This window comes from Cladophialophora carrionii (assembly GCF_000365165.1).
Source record: "Cladophialophora carrionii CBS 160.54 unplaced genomic scaffold supercont1.5, whole genome shotgun sequence".
NCBI classification, from domain to species: Eukaryota; Fungi; Ascomycota; class Eurotiomycetes; order Chaetothyriales; family Herpotrichiellaceae; genus Cladophialophora; species Cladophialophora carrionii.
The window spans coordinates 889,613-907,151 of NW_008481830.1; the positions used below are offsets into that span (position 1 = coordinate 889,613).

General features: G+C 55.9%; 7 protein-coding genes across 7 annotated transcripts; 1 reads left to right on the top strand and 6 right to left on the bottom strand.

The window, feature by feature from the left end:
• Nucleotides 1-406: 406 nt before the first annotated feature.
• On the top strand, nt 407-2,392 carry G647_06137 (uncharacterized protein; the record flags this gene model as incomplete). The annotated part of the gene is made up of 1 exon (XM_008730461.1): nt 407-2,392. The coding sequence occupies one exon, from the start codon at nt 407-409 to the stop codon at nt 2,390-2,392; it is 1,986 nt and encodes a 661-aa protein (XP_008728683.1).
• Nucleotides 2,393-3,076: 684 nt separating this feature from the next.
• On the bottom strand, nt 3,077-4,354 carry G647_06138 (uncharacterized protein; the record flags this gene model as incomplete). The annotated part of the gene is made up of 1 exon (XM_008730462.1): nt 3,077-4,354. The coding sequence occupies one exon, from the start codon at nt 4,352-4,354 to the stop codon at nt 3,077-3,079; it is 1,278 nt and encodes a 425-aa protein (XP_008728684.1).
• A 689-nt stretch (nt 4,355-5,043) lies between these two features.
• Nucleotides 5,044-6,407, bottom strand: G647_06139 (uncharacterized protein; the record flags this gene model as incomplete). The annotated part of the gene is made up of 2 exons (XM_008730463.1): nt 5,044-5,946; nt 6,015-6,407. The coding sequence occupies 2 exons, from the start codon at nt 6,405-6,407 to the stop codon at nt 5,044-5,046; spliced, it is 1,296 nt and encodes a 431-aa protein (XP_008728685.1).
• Nucleotides 6,408-7,228: 821 nt separating this feature from the next.
• Nucleotides 7,229-8,669, bottom strand: G647_06140 (uncharacterized protein; the record flags this gene model as incomplete). Its single annotated transcript, XM_008730464.1, has 3 exons — nt 7,229-7,734; nt 7,864-8,316; nt 8,546-8,669. 3 exons carry the CDS (start codon nt 8,667-8,669, stop codon nt 7,229-7,231), a joined length of 1,083 nt encoding a protein of 360 aa, XP_008728686.1.
• A 908-nt stretch (nt 8,670-9,577) lies between these two features.
• G647_06141 (uncharacterized protein) lies at nt 9,578-11,746 on the bottom strand (the record flags this gene model as incomplete). The annotated part of the gene is made up of 1 exon (XM_008730465.1): nt 9,578-11,746. The coding sequence occupies one exon, from the start codon at nt 11,744-11,746 to the stop codon at nt 9,578-9,580; it is 2,169 nt and encodes a 722-aa protein (XP_008728687.1).
• A 1,203-nt stretch (nt 11,747-12,949) lies between these two features.
• Nucleotides 12,950-14,095, bottom strand: G647_06142 (uncharacterized protein; the record flags this gene model as incomplete). Its single annotated transcript, XM_008730466.1, has 1 exon — nt 12,950-14,095. The coding sequence occupies one exon, from the start codon at nt 14,093-14,095 to the stop codon at nt 12,950-12,952; it is 1,146 nt and encodes a 381-aa protein (XP_008728688.1).
• A 501-nt stretch (nt 14,096-14,596) lies between these two features.
• On the bottom strand, nt 14,597-15,941 carry G647_06143 (uncharacterized protein; the record flags this gene model as incomplete). Its single annotated transcript, XM_008730467.1, has 3 exons — nt 14,597-15,030; nt 15,081-15,369; nt 15,420-15,941. The coding sequence occupies 3 exons, from the start codon at nt 15,939-15,941 to the stop codon at nt 14,597-14,599; spliced, it is 1,245 nt and encodes a 414-aa protein (XP_008728689.1).
• Between the last annotated feature and the right edge of the window lie 1,598 nt (nt 15,942-17,539).

A 17,539-nucleotide genomic window follows, 5' to 3' on the forward strand; every position in this document is an offset into this window, starting at 1 on the left:
GAGAGCAGGCACGTTACTAACAAATTATTCAGCAGTGATCCGAGTCCATGCTCAATCCGGCCGCTCACCACCCTACCGGCTTATGAGCTCGACACTAGGCTTGTTTCTCTCGACCTTCCTGATCCGATGTCAACGTGGAAGTCTTTGCGTTGAAATGTCTCCGATGCAGCCACTCTGAGCATGGTTTTCGAGCCCACCTTGTTTTCCTTTTCCGGCTCTACGGCGAAGAAAACCTTTTGACATCGGGCCGACCACCTCCACAAAAAGCGCGCTTCCTGCTCAGAGCCTTGCTGTGGAAGCGAGTCTGACTTCTCTCCCACTTTCCCTTCTGCCAGATCCGCTTCTCAGGGAAGCCCAAAGACGGATCGGATGCGTGTGCCTATCGTCCACGAGGTGTTAGCGACAAATGCCTCCCAGGGAGGACGGGGCAACACCAAAGTCCTTCACCTGGATAACCGGCAACCCACGGAGCAGGAAAAATATCACACAGATCCGGCGACATGCGGGGCAAAATTCCGGGGTGAAAGCTGAGATTGGCGCTAGAGCTCAGTCGAGCTCGTCTCCTAGACCCGGTCAAAGAAGCTCTGCGAAACCGTCTAGAGCGATTTACCCTTCACCAAGGACTGATGATACGGACGGACAGCCTTTGAGTGCTCATGCAGAGCAGCCGATCAGTTTTGATGTGAACTATCCTTCTGCTGCGGCAGAATATGCACCGGCTCCGTCATCGGTTATCCGTGATCAAGTCGTTATTCCTCATTCTACCCATCCGGATTCGCCTTCGACGGATGTTTCAGCTTCAATCGGCGAAGAGGTAGCTCCAACACGAAAGCTTGCCATCTGGGATTTGGTCAACCACTCAGATGAGGAGGAAGAACAACATAGGCTACAGGCCCTTGCCTCGACCCCCGGACAGGACACCGAGGACGACGGGCAAGACTACTTCGGCGGCCGCACAGCTCGGACAGAACTCAAGCAAGCCTTGAGCGAAGCCCGATCCCACTCGCCGCGACATCCGTGGAAGTCGTCGCCACCACCTCCGACAACTTTCGCCGTGCAGGCCAACGTCTCCAAAAGACGCAAAGCCACGAGTAGCGCGGCCTCCAGCTCGCACGTCTCATGGCGGCTCGGTATGACATCTCCTCCCCGGCTCATGTCATTGTCGAAGGAGGACTCACAGATCGAGCAGACCCTCCTCCAAACAAGCGCCTTCTTCTGGGGCCAATTCGAGTCATCATGGTCAGCCCAACTGCGTGAGAGAAGCAACACCTACTTCGACAAGATCTCCGGGATGGAAAGCTTCGCCGGATCCATCACTACAGCCGGCGGGCTCCTGGCATTGGGACACGTGGACTCGGCATCTTCAATCCTCGACAGCGCTTTGCCCAAGCTCCCCGAGTTGCTGACATCGCAACACCCCCAACTCTGCTGGCTGTTGGCCGACCTCAGCCTCAGCGCCAGCTCTGACTCCCCGCTGGGCCGTCTCCGGAGCCAGGTGAAACGAGTGGCGGCATCGACATCCCTCACAACTCTCGGGCCCTCCCACCCGATCACGAAGCTTCTACACCTGACTTTCCCGGCCACGGCTGACGCGCAGCGTGTGTACCTCCGCGAACTGATCCAGCGCAAGATCCACGAGCTGCACGAAACCCTCTTCGAGCCCAACTCGTACCAAACCACCGGGCAGTATTACTACCTTGGCCGCGTGCTCGGGCAGGTCGGCCAATTAGAAAAAGCGCGCGACATCCTGGCCGAGGTCGTCGCCCTGTGGGAGGAGATATACGGCGTCAACCACATCATGCCCATCACGGGCCTGCTCGAACTGACACGAGCGCACCTCTCGTTGAACGACGCCTCGGCCGACACCGAGGCCCTCCTGTCCGAAGCCCTCCGCCGCACGCTGACACTCGAGAAAGCAAGCGTAAGCAACGACCCAACGGCATCCCCGGCGTATGAGGTGGTGGACGCCAAAGCCGCAGGTCTAATCCACTCACGGATCGGCTGTCTGCGCACCCTCGGCCGCCTGCACGTCATGCGCGGAAACCTGGAAACCGCCCTGATGCAATATACCGCGGCAATGAGCGTCGGCGTCGAAGAGCTGGGCGTCCATGTCCCGGCGGTGCAGTTGGCTTTGGCGGACCTCGACGCCGTCAGCCGGATGGTCCGCGCGCACAGAGACGGCGACGAGAGTGTGCGGCTGGAGTGGTTGAAGAAGGTCCCCGTCGAGGTGGGCATCAGGTGGGCCAACAAGAATGAAGTCTCGAGGGGGGGTGGCAAAGAGGGCTCAATAGGCCAGGCGGCGGTAATCGAGAAATTAGCTCTGTCCAATTCGAGCAGTGGCACGGCGGGTAACGAGGCTGAGAGCGCGGCCGCCGCTGTAACGGCAGATTGACAGAGGGCGGGAGGGTGAGGAACAAAGGCAGTACACTGCAATCATGATACATCACGGCCCATGGGGCGAATACAGGACTACGTAGGGAGTACTGTAAATGTCTCGCATTTGCATTTTGCAGGGCGTTGGAATAGGGAGGGTCGGCCTCAATTATGTACGTAGGGAGGTACCTAGGTCCTCCGTACATAGGTACATAAGGAAACAGGTCGGCATGCGATGCATGCACACAGTTACGGCATGTAAAGAGCACCCACCCACGCACAGTACAGTAGTACGGTAGAATGTATACTCCCGTACAGAGTACTCAGGACGGGCGCAGAACCGTGCTCTGCAATCCCCCGGTTCCTCTCTGCTAGTCCTCTCGTCCAGCACGCGTATAAGTAACTACGCACTGAATGCAGAAGAATGTGCCTTGCCACTGCCGGGTTCTTAGCAGTGGATTCTTCAACAACTACTCCATACAACCAGGCACATAAACAGAACACAGACCAGAGAATGAAGGAATGAACAAGACAATCTGTAGAATATGAGGATTTTCAAACTTGGTTGAAAAAGACTTCTCTAACCATCTAGTCACAGATCAGAGAATGAAGGATGAACAAGACGATGTGTAGAATATGAGGATTTTCAAACATTGTTCTGAGATGATTTCCTCTAACTACTAGTATCTAGTCCATCTATCTCCTATCCATCCTTCTCCAGGGATTTCCTCCTCTTCTCCTTGGCCTTCTTCTCGGCGTTCTGCACGTACGCCTCGGCGGCAATGCCACCAAACACCAGGCCCACGCCCACCCACTGGCCGCGGCCCAGTCGATGCCCGAACCACAGCACGCTCAGCACCATGGTCAGCATCTTCCGCGTGACGGTGACGGTCACGAGAAGCAGGCTGGAGAAGCGCTCGAGCGTGGCGTAGATGAACAGCTGGCCGATGGCCCCGCACGCGCAAAAGGCAAGCACGTCCTTGAGCACGGGCGGGTGGCGGCGCAGGAACGCGACCGCCTGGCCCAGCTCGGCCGCGTCGGTCTGCAGGAAGCGCGGGAGGAGCGTGGGCGGGACATACGGCGTCAGAGCGAGGTACGCGGCCATGAGCACCGTGCCGAGCAGGTTGAGCACGACCATCATCTGTGGCCCCGTCATGCGGCCGTACCGGGCGGGCGACTGGAAAATGTGGTCCTGCACCGTGTTCGTCAGGCCGTCGAACAGGAGGTTGATGCCCAGGAGGAGCAGGCCGTAGAGGCTGCTTGCTGACTGCCCCTTCGCCTCCGCCTTGCCGGCCTTCTTGGGCGGGTGGTAGAGTGTGAAGAGGGCGACTCCCGCGGTCACGGCCAGCACGATCATGTATTTCGACAGTGGGTATCGTTTGCGGAACAGCGTGACGTGCAGCGCCATCACGGGGAGGAGCTTGCACGACTTGGCCAGCACGAAGGTCAGGTAGTCGACGTGTGCGAGGCTGGCGTAGCCGAACGGCGAGGCCAGCGTGGTCGTCAATGTGACGAGGAGGAGGGGCAGGAGCGCTGCCGGCGAAGGGAGGATCTGGAACGATGTTGATGTTGCGCCCGTCTTGTAGAGGAGGTAGAGACTCCCGCTCGTGAAAGCGAATGACGACTGGATCGTGTTCAGCACGATCGGAAAGCGAAAGTATTCATGTTGCGCCTGCGCCGCGGTAGTCGTCGTGGTCACAGGGTACGGCGTGGTGGTGATGCGTTCTTGCAGCACGCCCCAGGTCAGAAACGACGCGTAGATGCCGCCGACGCAGACGAGGAGGGTGAGCAGGCCCGGCTGCTGCGCCGAAGGTTCTTGCGCCCGTGCTTGTGTCGGAGGGCGTAGAGGGCGTGTGGGAGCCGGAGAGGCGATGTGGCCGTTGCTGTACACTGCGCGACGTTCGGGCGTGTCTGAGGGCGTCTGCATGACTTCGCCCGAGTTGATGCGCTGCATGGGCGTGATCTGCTTGCGACGCGCCATTGGGCTGAGAGGACGGGATTGTCAATGAGCGACTAGAGTGAGGATGACAGTTGTTACTGTGTACTGTGCACAGCACACAGTACACGGAGGATGCGACCGGAGGGTGGTGATCTTGTGAGGTGGCCTCAATGCTTCCGAGTGGGAGGCTGATATGAGCCTCGCTAAGCCGGCCTCGTCATTCAGCCCTACAGTACGGGGGTCAGAGTACAGAATACAGGTAGAATGCTATCAGCCACGTCAACGAAGGAGCACAATATGATGGAGGGACGAAATTGAGGAAAGCCGGAATTAGGACAGTACATCGTACGAGTAGAGAATATAGCGCTGTGAAGAAGTACATGCCACTGTTCTCCCACTCGTGCCTCTGTTCTATTGCAACCTCTTCGTCCACAGACATGATTCGATAAGAAGACTTGTACAGGACAGTACATGCAGTACGTGTTCGATCTCGGCCTGAAAAGCTCAATAGATACATGATGGCCGCTAGATGAGATAGGTCGCATCAAAGATGTATGTGTGTACGTGGTCCAGTCCCGGTCTCCAAACGATGCCAACGCCTTGCCTTGCTCTCCTTTGTACATTCGAGTAGCCCTGATGCAGATGCCCAAACACAGCGTCTCACATCATCGATGGTGATATCCAAACACAGCGTCTCCCATCAATGATAAACAGTGCCACGCAAGACGCCCTCAATAAGGATTCCACTCCAACCTCCTTTCCAACAAATACGACTCAACAGGCAAGCCCCTCCAGACACGGGACCCATTGACGACCTTGAAAAACTCGGGCTCAAAGCTGACTTTGGCCCACCCGTGGATGACTCTCCTCCAATAACACACCTCGGCCGCAGGCGTGAGATACTGCTCGCGGAACGTCTTGACGCTGTTCGCGGCAATGCGCTCGGCCTCCTGATCATGCGCCTCCAACCAGGCGATCTTCTGAGCGAGATCGTCAAAGCTGCGGTCGACCTCGAGATAATTCTGCTGGGGCCCGCTGGCGCGCATCAGCGGGTGGTGATGCTGGATCCAGTCCATGGTGTGGGCGACGACCACGGACCGGCAGGCCTGCAGGTACTTCAGACGGCCCGAGTACGAGTTCCCCTCGGTGTGGGCGAGGTACTTGTACTGGCAGTGCTGGGCCATGGATTTCAGGTCGTTGGCCATCGACTCCTTGTTGTGCCAGTCCAGGGCCTTGACGTCCGCCCACGGCTGGTCCGCCGTGACCTGGATGAACTTTTCGCGCAGGGGTAGGCCCATGGTCGCGCCGCGCCACAGGATCTTGCGCACCTTCTTGGCCCACGTCCACCCGTCGTACGCCTCGGTCAGGGCCGCCTTCATCTGCACTTCGCGCATGGAGCCGACCTTGGTCTCGGGCCACGACCAGTATCCAAAGTCCGGGATCAGCCAGATGTGCGTGTCTTCGGTGCGGCGCGCGTAGCCCCACAAGGGCACCGAGGGGATGCGGTCGTCGGTGTTGAACGCGAACTCGATGTTCGGGAGTGGTTCGGGGGACGTGAGGATCGCGCGGTGCAAGGCGTGCAGGGTGGCGATCTCCCGCGAGTAGATCCCTCCGGCCTTGTCGATGATGTATAACTGTTATGACAGTCAGTAAACAACAGCACACAACGGGCGCCTCCCGGGGGGTTGGTCCAAGATAATACTTGTTGGTTGTAGATCATGGCCCGCACGTAGCCGTTCTGCTTGGGGATGGCGTCAATCTCGTCGGACGTGATGGGCGTGTGCATGCGCTCGTTCACCGGCCGGTCCACCTCTTCAAACAGCCCGGGAAAGGCTTGGTCGCATTGTTGCGAATCCAGCATCAGATTCTCCGCGTCCCGCTCGTAATCCCAGGTCCCGTCGAACCCCCTCTTCCGCCCGTATGCGCCATAGTCGCTGTGTAACAGGGGCGCTGTTGAGCCGTACGCCGACCGGTACCACGCGACCAACGTCAATGTGAAGAAGACGGAAACGACGAGGATCGAGGTGCGACGATTGAGGGTGGCCAAGACGGGCTCGACGGTTCGTTCGTACAGGCCCCTCCGCGACGAGGGCATTTTCATCATTCTCGCCCAATATATATATGCTCTGCTGCCAGCATGGCTGTACCAACCAGTCCCAAGTCACGAAAATATATGGTTCCGACGTGGCAGCATTGTCGTCCTCGACCGTCGCCGATGGTGGAAACTCACCTCCGAATTGCAAGGCGCGACATGCTGCGGGCCCGGCGAGTTTGCGGCGCAGGGAAATTCGAAGCAGGTTCAGGCCGCTTCAAGGGGGCGTTTAGTCTAACTGAGATGGTGCTAGTGCGAAATTAATCAGGCTACACGTGACACTGTACGGAGTACGGAGTGCTCTGTAGTTTGAGAACCACCACGGCCACCCTTCCCTTCAGCCGTGCCCTGGAAGCATGCTGGTAATGGGTGCAAGTTGTCCGGCTGATACTGCTGTATCGCTATGTAGGACGCTGATGGTGAGATGCTGGATGACTCCAGAAGACACCATCTTTATCACATCGTATCAAGCACGTAGAGACTGACGGACGGGCTCACGAGGCACCTAGCATTTCTATTGCTCCGCAGTTAACACGAAGCTGCCAGCATATATACCAATGTAGCATTGCGTGGTGGGCTTTAGCACCCCGCATAGTTCGTTCGTTCGTCCTTGAATCCTATGTCGGGACTGTAGGTCTTATTCATATTCACACCGTAGTGTCTATCTGTCTGTCTGTGTCTGGGTCCGCCACCATGACCTGCCCCTTTGCCCTCGAAGTCTCCTACTTGGTTTCCCTACCATCACTCCAGTAGCGAGCATACTACAGCAGGGGAGTAACCATGCCGCGTCTGTAGACCCTCAGCTACCGACATCTCATGCACCCCTACGAATGCCCCACGATAGCCTTCGGCTTGTACGGCTCCTCCAGGCTCTTCATCTCTTCGGGAGTGAGCGTCTTGCCCCTGACCGCGACGGCCTCCTCCAACCTCGCGAGATTACTGAACCCGACGATGGGAATGGTGTTCTTCTGGATGATCCACGCCAGCGCCACTTGACTCATCTTCCAGCCCTTCTTTGCCGCCAGGTCCTGCACGCGCTGGATGATCTCCCTGTCCACGGGGTCCTGGCCCCCAAACATCGGGTTCCCCTTCATGGACTCCTCGCGCGTGGTGGCGTCGCTGCCGAGCGGACGGGCCAGCAGACCGCGGTAAAGAGGGGCCCAGGGGATGAGGCCGACGCCGGTCTCGTGACAATAGGGGTTCATTTCGCGCTCCTCTTCACGGTAGCAGAGCGAGTAGTGGTTTTGCATGGAGACGAACTTGGTCCAGTTGTGCGCCTCGGCGGCCTGCTGCAATTTGGCAAACTGGTACGCCCACATGGAGCTGGCACCTGCGACACGAAGAGAGATCATCATGTTAGCCCAAGGACATTCAGACGCCTCTCTCTCAAGGCGTGGAGGAGAGCAAGGGCATCATAGCGAGATCAGAGAGGATCAGCGACGCGGCAAGACACACGTACCGATATACCTGACTTTTCCACTCTGGACAAGGTCATGAAGAGCCTTCATAGTCTCCTCAACAGGAACGCTCTTGTCAAACCGGTGGATCTGCAACAGATCAAGGTAACTCGTGCCCAACCTCTCCAGACTCGCCTCCACGGCGTTGAAGATGGCGGCCCTCGACAACCCACCCTGGTTGACGTAGTCCTTGCTCTGGCGAATCTGCTCCGGGTACTTGATGTGTACCACGCCCGGCTCCTCGCCAACGGTGCCGAAACACTTGGAGAGCAGCACCAGCTTATGGCGGGGGATGTTGTGTTTCTTGATCACCCGGCCAATCATGCGTTCCGACTCCCCGTTCGAGTAGACGTTGGCCGTGTCCCAGGTGTTGAGCCCGCGGTCGTACGCGCCCTTGAGGAGTTTGTCCACTTCGGCTTCGTCATCGATGACCCAGGGTTGCCAGTCTTTGTGGCCTGTATTTCAAAGGTGTTAGCAATACCCATTGGCTTGTGATAGAAAATTGGAAAGTGATCGGTCGTGATAGGATGAAATCTTATGCCGAGTAGGTTGCGAATCGCCGGGTAGTCCTTCGATCTCACGACGTCCACCCTGCTCGCGATTTCGTATACTGCCCAACCACAACATGAGGGCCAGATCAAGCCTCCCATGGTGCTCCCAAGATAGGGGAGAGGACAGGCTTACCAAACGACATGGCGCCCAGAATGGGGATCGACACTCTCAGGCCAGAAGCTCCCAGTTGGGTATAGGTGACCTTCGTGTTCTCCAAGCTCTCAGCGAGCGATCTAGGCATGCCAGCGTCACCCATCTTTGCGTTTGTCTCGTCGGATTCGGGGTCGCGTGAAAGAACTAATGGGCTCCGGGGTCGATCTGTACAGGTGTCAGGGCGTTCGGAAATACTCGATTTCCATCTCCAAGATTTTGAGGACACGCTTCCATTATATACCTCGCTTCCCACGGCGAGAAGAGCCGGCACATTCTGGATAAATTGTGGGAAATTCGGCTCGCATCCCCACGGCCATGGTCGTCACTATTGCCTGGTGAGGTAGCTGCTTTGTGCCGTCAAATCGCATGCGATGGAGGTGTTCCCCGCGCCTATAGCCAAAGAAGATCGCTCCACCCTGAGCTCGACGACCATCCAGATGGCAGAAGTAGTTTGGCCTGTTGGGGAAGATGCAGGGCCTGCAGGGGAGCTTACGAAAGCCGAACGAGCTTTGGGGGACCTGTTGGATCCCTGAATCGGCAATATCGGACTTAGCTGAGGTAAATCCAGAGCGGCACTAAGGGGGCCCTGGCACACGGGTCGATGCTGGCAGTTGCCATGATTCCATATCATGAGTGGCCTGCAGGCGCCCAAGGCCCTTCGTATAGCGGAGACGGCACAGGCTCCCGACAGCCTTGAATGGCCCTTTTGCATGAGATTGTAACGCAGGGGTGTGATCAGCTCCAGAGCCTCGAAGCCAAATGCCGATGTAAGGAGTCTTCGTGCCACTCACAGAAGACACGAGGCTCATGTGCTACTAATAGTACAAGTTTATAGAGATAGCTGAAACGCCAATTTTTCCAAGTAGCTGCCCAGCGTGACACGCAAGCCATGGCCAGGACGTGCGGATAGGCAGAGAGACACGACGCCATGCCTTGCTACCGGGACCATAGTGCAGCCGTAACCGATCCTTCGCAGATGTGGAAATGCACCCAGCCTCGCTTTGTCAGTAATCATCGATGCCCGATCAAATCCATCGCGTCTTCTTCGTCATCATCGTCCTCCATCACGTCGTCAGGGTCACTCTCGGACTCAGACCCGGACTCGGAGTCATCTCCTTCAGCCTCACCTCGCCGAGGTGAGTATGGGCGACCCCAGAAATCGAGATCCTCGTCGTCGTCCAAGGGTGTAGTGCCACGTCGGGAGGGTAGCGCCTCAGGTGTCCCTGATGATCGTGGTCCTGTGCCGAAATAACTGCCGACAACCGGTGACATGGAACGAGTCGACCGAGCGGTAGGTGAATGGGGTAGTAGCCAGGACGATCTGCTCAATGGCGTTCCTGAAGTCGGCCTCGACTCTACGGGACGCGGCTGGACCTCGCCGAAGGCTCTAGCAATATCGACGGGCTGGGTCAATTCACCTGTAGGCGTATGGCTCTGGCTCGCCGTAAGCGCTGCCTCAGAAGTTCCTGCCTGCTGAGCCTGCTGCTGCTGTTCCTGAAGTTGAGGTGTTTCCTCTGCTCCCAGGAGCTCCAGTTGAGCCGTATTGTAAGATTCGCAGATGGTGCATTTCAGCCCAAGCCAGTGATAGCTCGTCACACTGCGGCTGTTGCAGTCGTTGCAGAATATGTACGCTCGATTGTCACGATACTCCTCGGGCATGGGCTGTTCTTCGATATGTCTGTCGAGCCGTCGGAATTGACTCTCCATGTTTGCAATGCTCTTGGAGCAGATTGGACACTTGTAGCTGGTATTGCACCAATCGGCAAAGCATGCTTCGTGAATGCTGTGGCCGCATCGCATGAACGCAACGGGCTTATTTGAGGTGAACATGTATTCCCCACAGATGGGACAATCGCTCTTGGTGCTCCGTTCAATGCATTTATGGGTGCTTTCGGCCGCGATCGACATGCAAGCGGCGCATGTCTTGCAGTGGAAGAAGTCCTTGCCCAGACCTTCGCCGAGTCGACAGATACCGCAGTCGTCACAGTGATAGACCGACTTGTCAGGGTCGTTGTTCCACAATTTGCAGATGGGGCAGTAGTAATGAGCGGCTGGGACCTGACACTTCTTGCAAACCTGACCCACGGCTTGTGGGGTGTTGCAAAGCATGCAAAGCATGTATTTAGTTTCTCGCCGCGGTAAAGTATGGTCCTCTGCCTCGTCATGGCAGAGCCGACAGGTGTACCATCTTTCACAACTGCTGCACTGCATTTTCACATTACGTATGTAATGAACGCAGCCAAGCGCCGGTTTGGCCAACTCTCCAGACGAATTCATGTCGTCGGGGTGCACTGGTGCGTATGTTGGCTGAAGGTCCTTCTCGGTCAGACTCCAGTTGATTTCCTGGCCGACGGCGGAAATCGTCGAGGTGGGGGAGTCTGAGCGATGAGGCAGTTCGAGTGCTTTCAGAGAAGAGCGTTTCCCAGCATGGCCTTTCTGATACCGTTCCATCATCAAGCCATGGACAAGCTTCGACTTTTCTGCGGCGGTTCCGGGGCCTGACCATATAGCGCTGATCTTCTGTCGGAGAGCTCCCATGCCATCATCTTCTGGCAGGGTTCCTGACCCGTCTCTTCTCCGGCCGCCGACATTATCTCCTCCATTCTGTGTACCTGTTCCCCGTCTTAGCCGCGTTGATTCCCCATCGGGCGTGGCAACGGGGTCAGATGTCGCATGAGGCCTTGAGTTATCTTCATGGACTCGAGACTGATAGGATAACTCGTTGGCAGGATTCAGGGAGGTTTCGCTGTCATTCCGAAGGGCTTCGAGGCGGACAGGTCGCGGAGGAGGTTCTAGATCAGGTTCGAGCGCAGGAAATTCGGTCGTGGACGGCTCTTGCCGTAGCGTATGTTGAGCCGGCTCTCCCACCAGGTCATCCATTGGCTCCAGAAGAGGAGAAGGAATGGTGTCGAAGCTGTTGAGTTGGGCAGCCCATAGTTGGATGGTTCTGGTGATGGACTGGACCGTGGTCTCTCTGCTCTCAGCGGTCGGCTCGACAATAGGATCTTCCAGCGAAAGAGGAGGCGATGTAGTCCAAAAACGAGCGGGGCTCCAGCGCTGCAGATCGGGGACGGCAGGGAGGAAACCGGGCGATTCTTCTGCGGTGGTGCTGAGTCGAGAGAATCGCCGTGCCTGGCGCAGGACAGGTTCCACAATGAACGAGGGGAGATATTCACTCATTGAAGCCAGGTGATAGGCATGCTAGAGATGAAGTGGGAGAGGGAATTGTCGCCAATTAGGAAGGGGTCAACGAAGAGAGGGCAGACGACACCGCGAAGACGGCACGGGAAAGAAGGAGCAGGAAACTAAGACTCGAGTGACTGGGAGATGAGAAAGGAGAAACTGACGTCGTGACAGATCTGACATGTGATTGTGTTCCCCGCTAATTCGCTAAACACCAGACCCACGTGCTCTGGGGAATACCTCGTATCCAGCCTTGCATATGGATGGTATATCTAGTACCCTCTGCTGATGCCTAGCTATACAGTGGAGGGGGGAGGATAAATAGAAGAGAAATCGAAACGGGTATATACAACACTACCTGGTATGCTCAGAGTCAGGTTCGGCGTTACAATGATCTAAGCTTTGAGCTATATTGACCACTCCTATCGCTAGCATCGGCCGATGGACTAAACCGATATAACTTCACAAAAGAGGCACACAGGAAATAAATGCTAGCCTCTTCCAAAGACACAAAAAGTAACCACAGCTACTTCTCTGATCAGGCTATACTCGAGGTGGCCACCCCGGTCTACTCCTCATCTCGTGTTCTGCTGAACACCGATTTGACTTGTCAAGTAGGCAAACACTTTTATCGGAACGTTATCGCGGATCGGATCGATTCGAGTTCGCTAGGTCGGTCGGTCGAGATTGGATCGAAGGTGAGAGTTCTATCGAGGGTGAATGCCTTCTGGCCCGATGCCAGTTCGTCACATCAAATGATGCCCTGAACACCCTGGGACTCGAACTCTCTCGCCTAACTGGGAGCCGCCTCTCACTTTGTTGATTTGGACCGTCGCCAGAGTGATTTGACCTGAACTCGCCAGATTAGGGGTCTTGGTGATTTTGAACAACTTTTTGTTGAATTGGAATATAAAACCAGGATTTCCGGCTCATCATGTGACTACCGATGTTTCTCATTGCGCGGTCGACCATAGTGAATTGCCCCCGACCATCGGCACCTCTAGACCGCCTTCATGGGCTCTCTTGTTGTGCGGGCATAGGCGTTTGCAGTGGCGGTCGCTCAGCTTCCATGCCTTCAGGGTACGTAACCCGCAGAAGGTCTCGATTACCTGTTCGCAGCGAGCAAGTAACCACCATGTGCCCCTTAGAGGATTCACGGCCTTCCCCTGGTCTCCCCTGCATCATGGACTTCTGCTGTTGTTATTTGACTTCCTCCTTCGTGCTGGCTTCCAGTTCCCGCAGAGTCTGTTCAATCTCTGATGGCTTCGTGATCGACCAGACTGGTCCGTCAATCGATTTACTGATGAGGTTACGGCCGACCTTGCCTGGCCCTACCCCGAGGTATCGTTTGCACCCGGCTTCCTTGTCCAGGTATTTGATGGAATCCCACCAGAGTACAGTGTCGACGGCCTGCCTCGCGAGATTATTGATCAGATTTTCCTTCGAGCTGAACGGCGTGGCGGTGACATTGCTGATGCAGGGGACTCGTCCCGGGAACACCACTTTTTCCGGATGCAAGGCCTTCTTCATGAACTCGTAGGCCGGCATCATGATCGGGCTGTGGAATGCTGAACGCGACTTCAACTCAACAGCTCGTGGATCGTGTCCGCCAAACTCGCGAAGATGGACGAGCATATTCCGGATTCGCTGGAAGCTGCCACTCAAGACTATCTGATTCTTCGAGTTGATATTAGCAATCGCGACCTGCTCCACCGCCGGAAGTGCGCTGGAGTCGTCTTTCGTGCCTTCAGCACCATGGCCAAGGAATTCCTTGACAGCTGCGATCAACCCCTCCAACTGTTGTGGCTCACAGACGAGAGCGATCATGCCGAATTCTTCACCTGATTCCTCTTTTGCCTTCCTCGTGCATTCTCCCATGACGTCGCCGCGTTTCCGGACCAGGTCAAGAGCATATGCATATTCCAGGTTGCCCGCAGCGACGAGGGCTGCATATTCACCCAGGCTGTGACCCAGTGTGACGTCGATCACCTCCTCGGTCTTGAAACCAAAGTCCTGCTCGAGTACTCTCAGAATCATGATGGACACGGCCATGATCGCCGGTTGGGCGTTCTCCGTCTTATCCAGCTGCAGAATAGGCCCTTCCTCAATCAAGGTGGATAGCTTGCATTTGACTATGTCATCCATCTCTTCTAAGAATGGTTTACACGTTTTGGGAAATGCTTCCACCCAGTCTTTGGTCATGCCTTTCCTCTGGACGCCATGACCGGGAAAGAAGAGAGCGGTTCGAAGAGTGGGCTGAGAGGTCGTGGCATACGCTCGAGAACTCCGCAAAGCCCTGAGACTCCGTGTCACCCCGGATAGGGCTACTCGTGGATATCGTTCCATGATTGAGGGGTTGGTGGAAGCTAAGAAGGGACGATGCTCGCTGACGCAGGAGGCGGGTGGTATCTACAGCATTGTGATGAGGAACTGGTGAGGGTGACAAGCTCTTCCCGGCACCGTACAGATATGGGCGCGGAGGGATTGAGTGTTATCGACGAAGAGTATGGAGTTGTTGGCCTCTTCCGTGAGTCCGAGCAGCATTCAGTAGTCGTAGTCGGGGTAGGTACGTACTCGTAGCTGCACCTACCCCCGAGTTCAGCCCGCAATGGCGTGTGCCGAGGCGGCTGCCGCTTTATGGACACGAAAATGGTACGCAATTCTGTTGTCAAAACCACCGGAAATTCAATGTGATCTCGCTCGTGCACATACGCAATATCCCATATATACAAAGCCGGTCTAGCTCTTTATGTTAACACAATTAGCCGTAGTTCTCATACGTTCCTCCCTCATCGCTTCGTCATGGCCCCATGTGCTATCCCACCGAATGTGCGCGGCTTCAATGCCTCACTCATTCCGGGAATGAGAATGAGTCCGATCCGACTTGTCCTCCATCTCTATAGCACTGATGTCTGAATCAGCGTAGTTGATTATAGGGCCCGATCGCACTTCGATCGTGGTTTTGGCTGTGATGATGCCCTCTGGCTGGCCCGCAAAGTGAGCTTCGTCCGATTGCCTCGATATCGGACGCGGCGGCCTTCGCCCAAGAAAGTCTCGCTTATCCCGTCTGCGGGTGTTTGGATCCCCCAATGGGCCGGTGATAGTCGTTCGCATCCCCCAGAAGCTGTCTCCGACATCCTTCCAGCCAAAAGTATCCAGGCCCAGGTCTTGCGGCGGAGGCGGACCCCGCCTGAATATGAGGACATGTCGTGTCACAGCGTAGAGGAGGACGTCGAGCCAACCACAAGAGGTGATGGCAGCACCGGCAAGGCAAAACCACCCTAGCACGGTTAGTCAACAGTCGCTTCTCCACGTTCTGGAACAGCCTTACAGTACGGCACGGTCATCCCCGTCATGCTCGCCATCCTCCCACCTGCGAGCGGCAGCGTGCAGACGACGTAGACGACGGGATAGATGATCATATACTTCGCCGCTCGTTTCATCGCGGCAGGATCACTTCCGTCGTGATTCGGAAAATTGACCTGGGGGCGGATCCGGGACTTCGCTGTGATGGAGAGAAATATGAGGATGTATGTGACCACGGTACCGAACATGCAGATGAAAATCCAGAAGTAGTGGAGCCACAATCGTTCCTTGTCAAACCTTTTGTTGATCCAGCACTGTCGCATCCATCAGTCTTGCAGAAAGAAGATGATGTACTGATACTGACCCATGCCCCAGCCCGTTGGTAGAGCTTGGGATCCAAGCCAACGCCAATGACGGCCATCAAGTAGATGAAGGTCCACGAGCAGGCGATTCCACCGTAGAACACCCTGTTGCTGACGCGGCGTCCGCTCACCACGGCGAAATATGTGTGCAATGCAATGGCGAAGATAAAGACTCCGGACGCCAAGTCGCCAGTCGACACAAACCAGCCGTTTGCCCAGCAGGTCGTAGTCCCAACCTCAATCTTGTCTTGCGAAAGATATACTGAGGTCAGAGCGAACGCCATCGCTTGCTGAATATCCGCCAAGACTAGATTATAGATGAGGAGCAGAAATTGATTGGCGCCATCTCTTAGTTGACCCCGATGGTACCACACACAAAGTCGATATGTGAGGAAGGTGAGGAGGGCGACACTGGAGACGAGTGACAAGATGCCGAAGAATGCGACGGCGACCAAGCCGTGCCGCAAGACTGGAGGTAAAGGGTCGAGCGTGGTGTCCAGAGAAACGGACGAGTTTGCGACCATTGTGCGGTCCGTGGACTTGACAACCTGACAGCGGAATGCATGATGGAAGAAACACGAGGGAGCAACGCGCAAGAAGTACTCTGTATACCGAGAGGGTGGATTGCTGCATGTGCACTTACCAGATCCCTGGCAAAGGAGAATGCTGTGATACAATGCTAATCATGGGAGCTAAGGGGATGCCGCGAAGAGGACGGAATAGTATGTCAAAGCGGGCTCCTGTACGCATCCGTTGGCGGTATGATGCATTGCTCGAGTCGGTCGTGCCGGTCGAGCTGCAAGGGTCAGTTTCACCTGAACGCAGACAGCGCGACGAATTGCAGTTGTCGGTTGAAGTTCTTCTAGAGTAACAATACTTCGCCAGTCTGGGCAGGACCAGCTGCGAAGGGCGTTCCCGTGTAACGAATGGCAGTCGAGCACGAGTCGACGCCTTTGTTCCAATGCCGTCCTCGTGGTACCTGGGCGTGCTGGGTTAGTCTTCGACAGGTCAAGTTCCGAGCCTAGCAGTGTGGTTCCGCCCCGATGCTACCTCGTACCCCAGGTCCCTGGCTGGCAGAATTACCCCTTTCTGCGCGTCTCCAGCTGTGCGTGAAGAATCGAAGGCAGCTTGTGGGATGACAATAATTGTCGCGCTTGTTGTTGGAAGACCACGTGGGCCGCTAAGACAGCGATCGAAAGTCTAGATTCTGGACCAGCGAGCTGCTCAGCGAGTCTACGAGTCAGGCACAGGTGAGCGAACATCATGTCGTGTACGGAGTAGCTTGTACCTCGTACCAGTAAACAAACCAAGAGCGCAAAGGGTTCGACGCAGACGTCACCGACTCCTTGTTGTCATTGCTGTGTTTCGGTGATAAAAAATTAAGGCACGGCAGAACGCCAGAAGCCTCCATCTTGGATGATGAAGCTGCTCGCCAAGTCAACGCCCTGCCTCCCTGATCAGAGTCATCGATACAAGCGAAATATAGCGCTCCTTCGTCAAGACCAAGTCCACAAAAAAGCTACGTAAAATCTTGGCAGGAATACCGGGGTTCTCTATTCCTTGATCAATGGTCAAGCTCTCAGCCTCCGGGCACTGTCCGAGAGGCAGACGGCTGGCTGAGTCTCAACTGAAGCCCAGTCTCATGCCTGGAACAAGTAACGTGCACGAGAACGTGCAACACTTGCTCTGGCGCCGGTGGAAAGGACCCCAGGTATTGCTCTTGGAAGTTACATGATTGACTGCTAACACAGTATATGTCCGTTGATAGTAACAATCTAGCTGGGCCGGATGCAGCGCCTTGATGATCATAAGGAGTGGTAGCCGATGCGCGGAATAAGGGCTGCGAATCAATGAAGCTAGAGCTCCGTGCCCGAGTATTCGTCAAACAGGAGGAGCTTTGACAAAGCGAGGAATTGGAATCATGGTGGTGTTGCAGAATAGCTTGTGTGCTCACTGCCAAAGGGAATGTACGGGTTATATGGGCACATACTTATGGTAAATCGACGAGCACGAGCACAAGCACAACCATCCAGGGCTGCTATGAATTATGAGCGGCGCAGGCAGGACATACAGTCTCTGGATGTCGGCTTGGGACGTGCGGACACTCTTCTCTGCCCGGAGC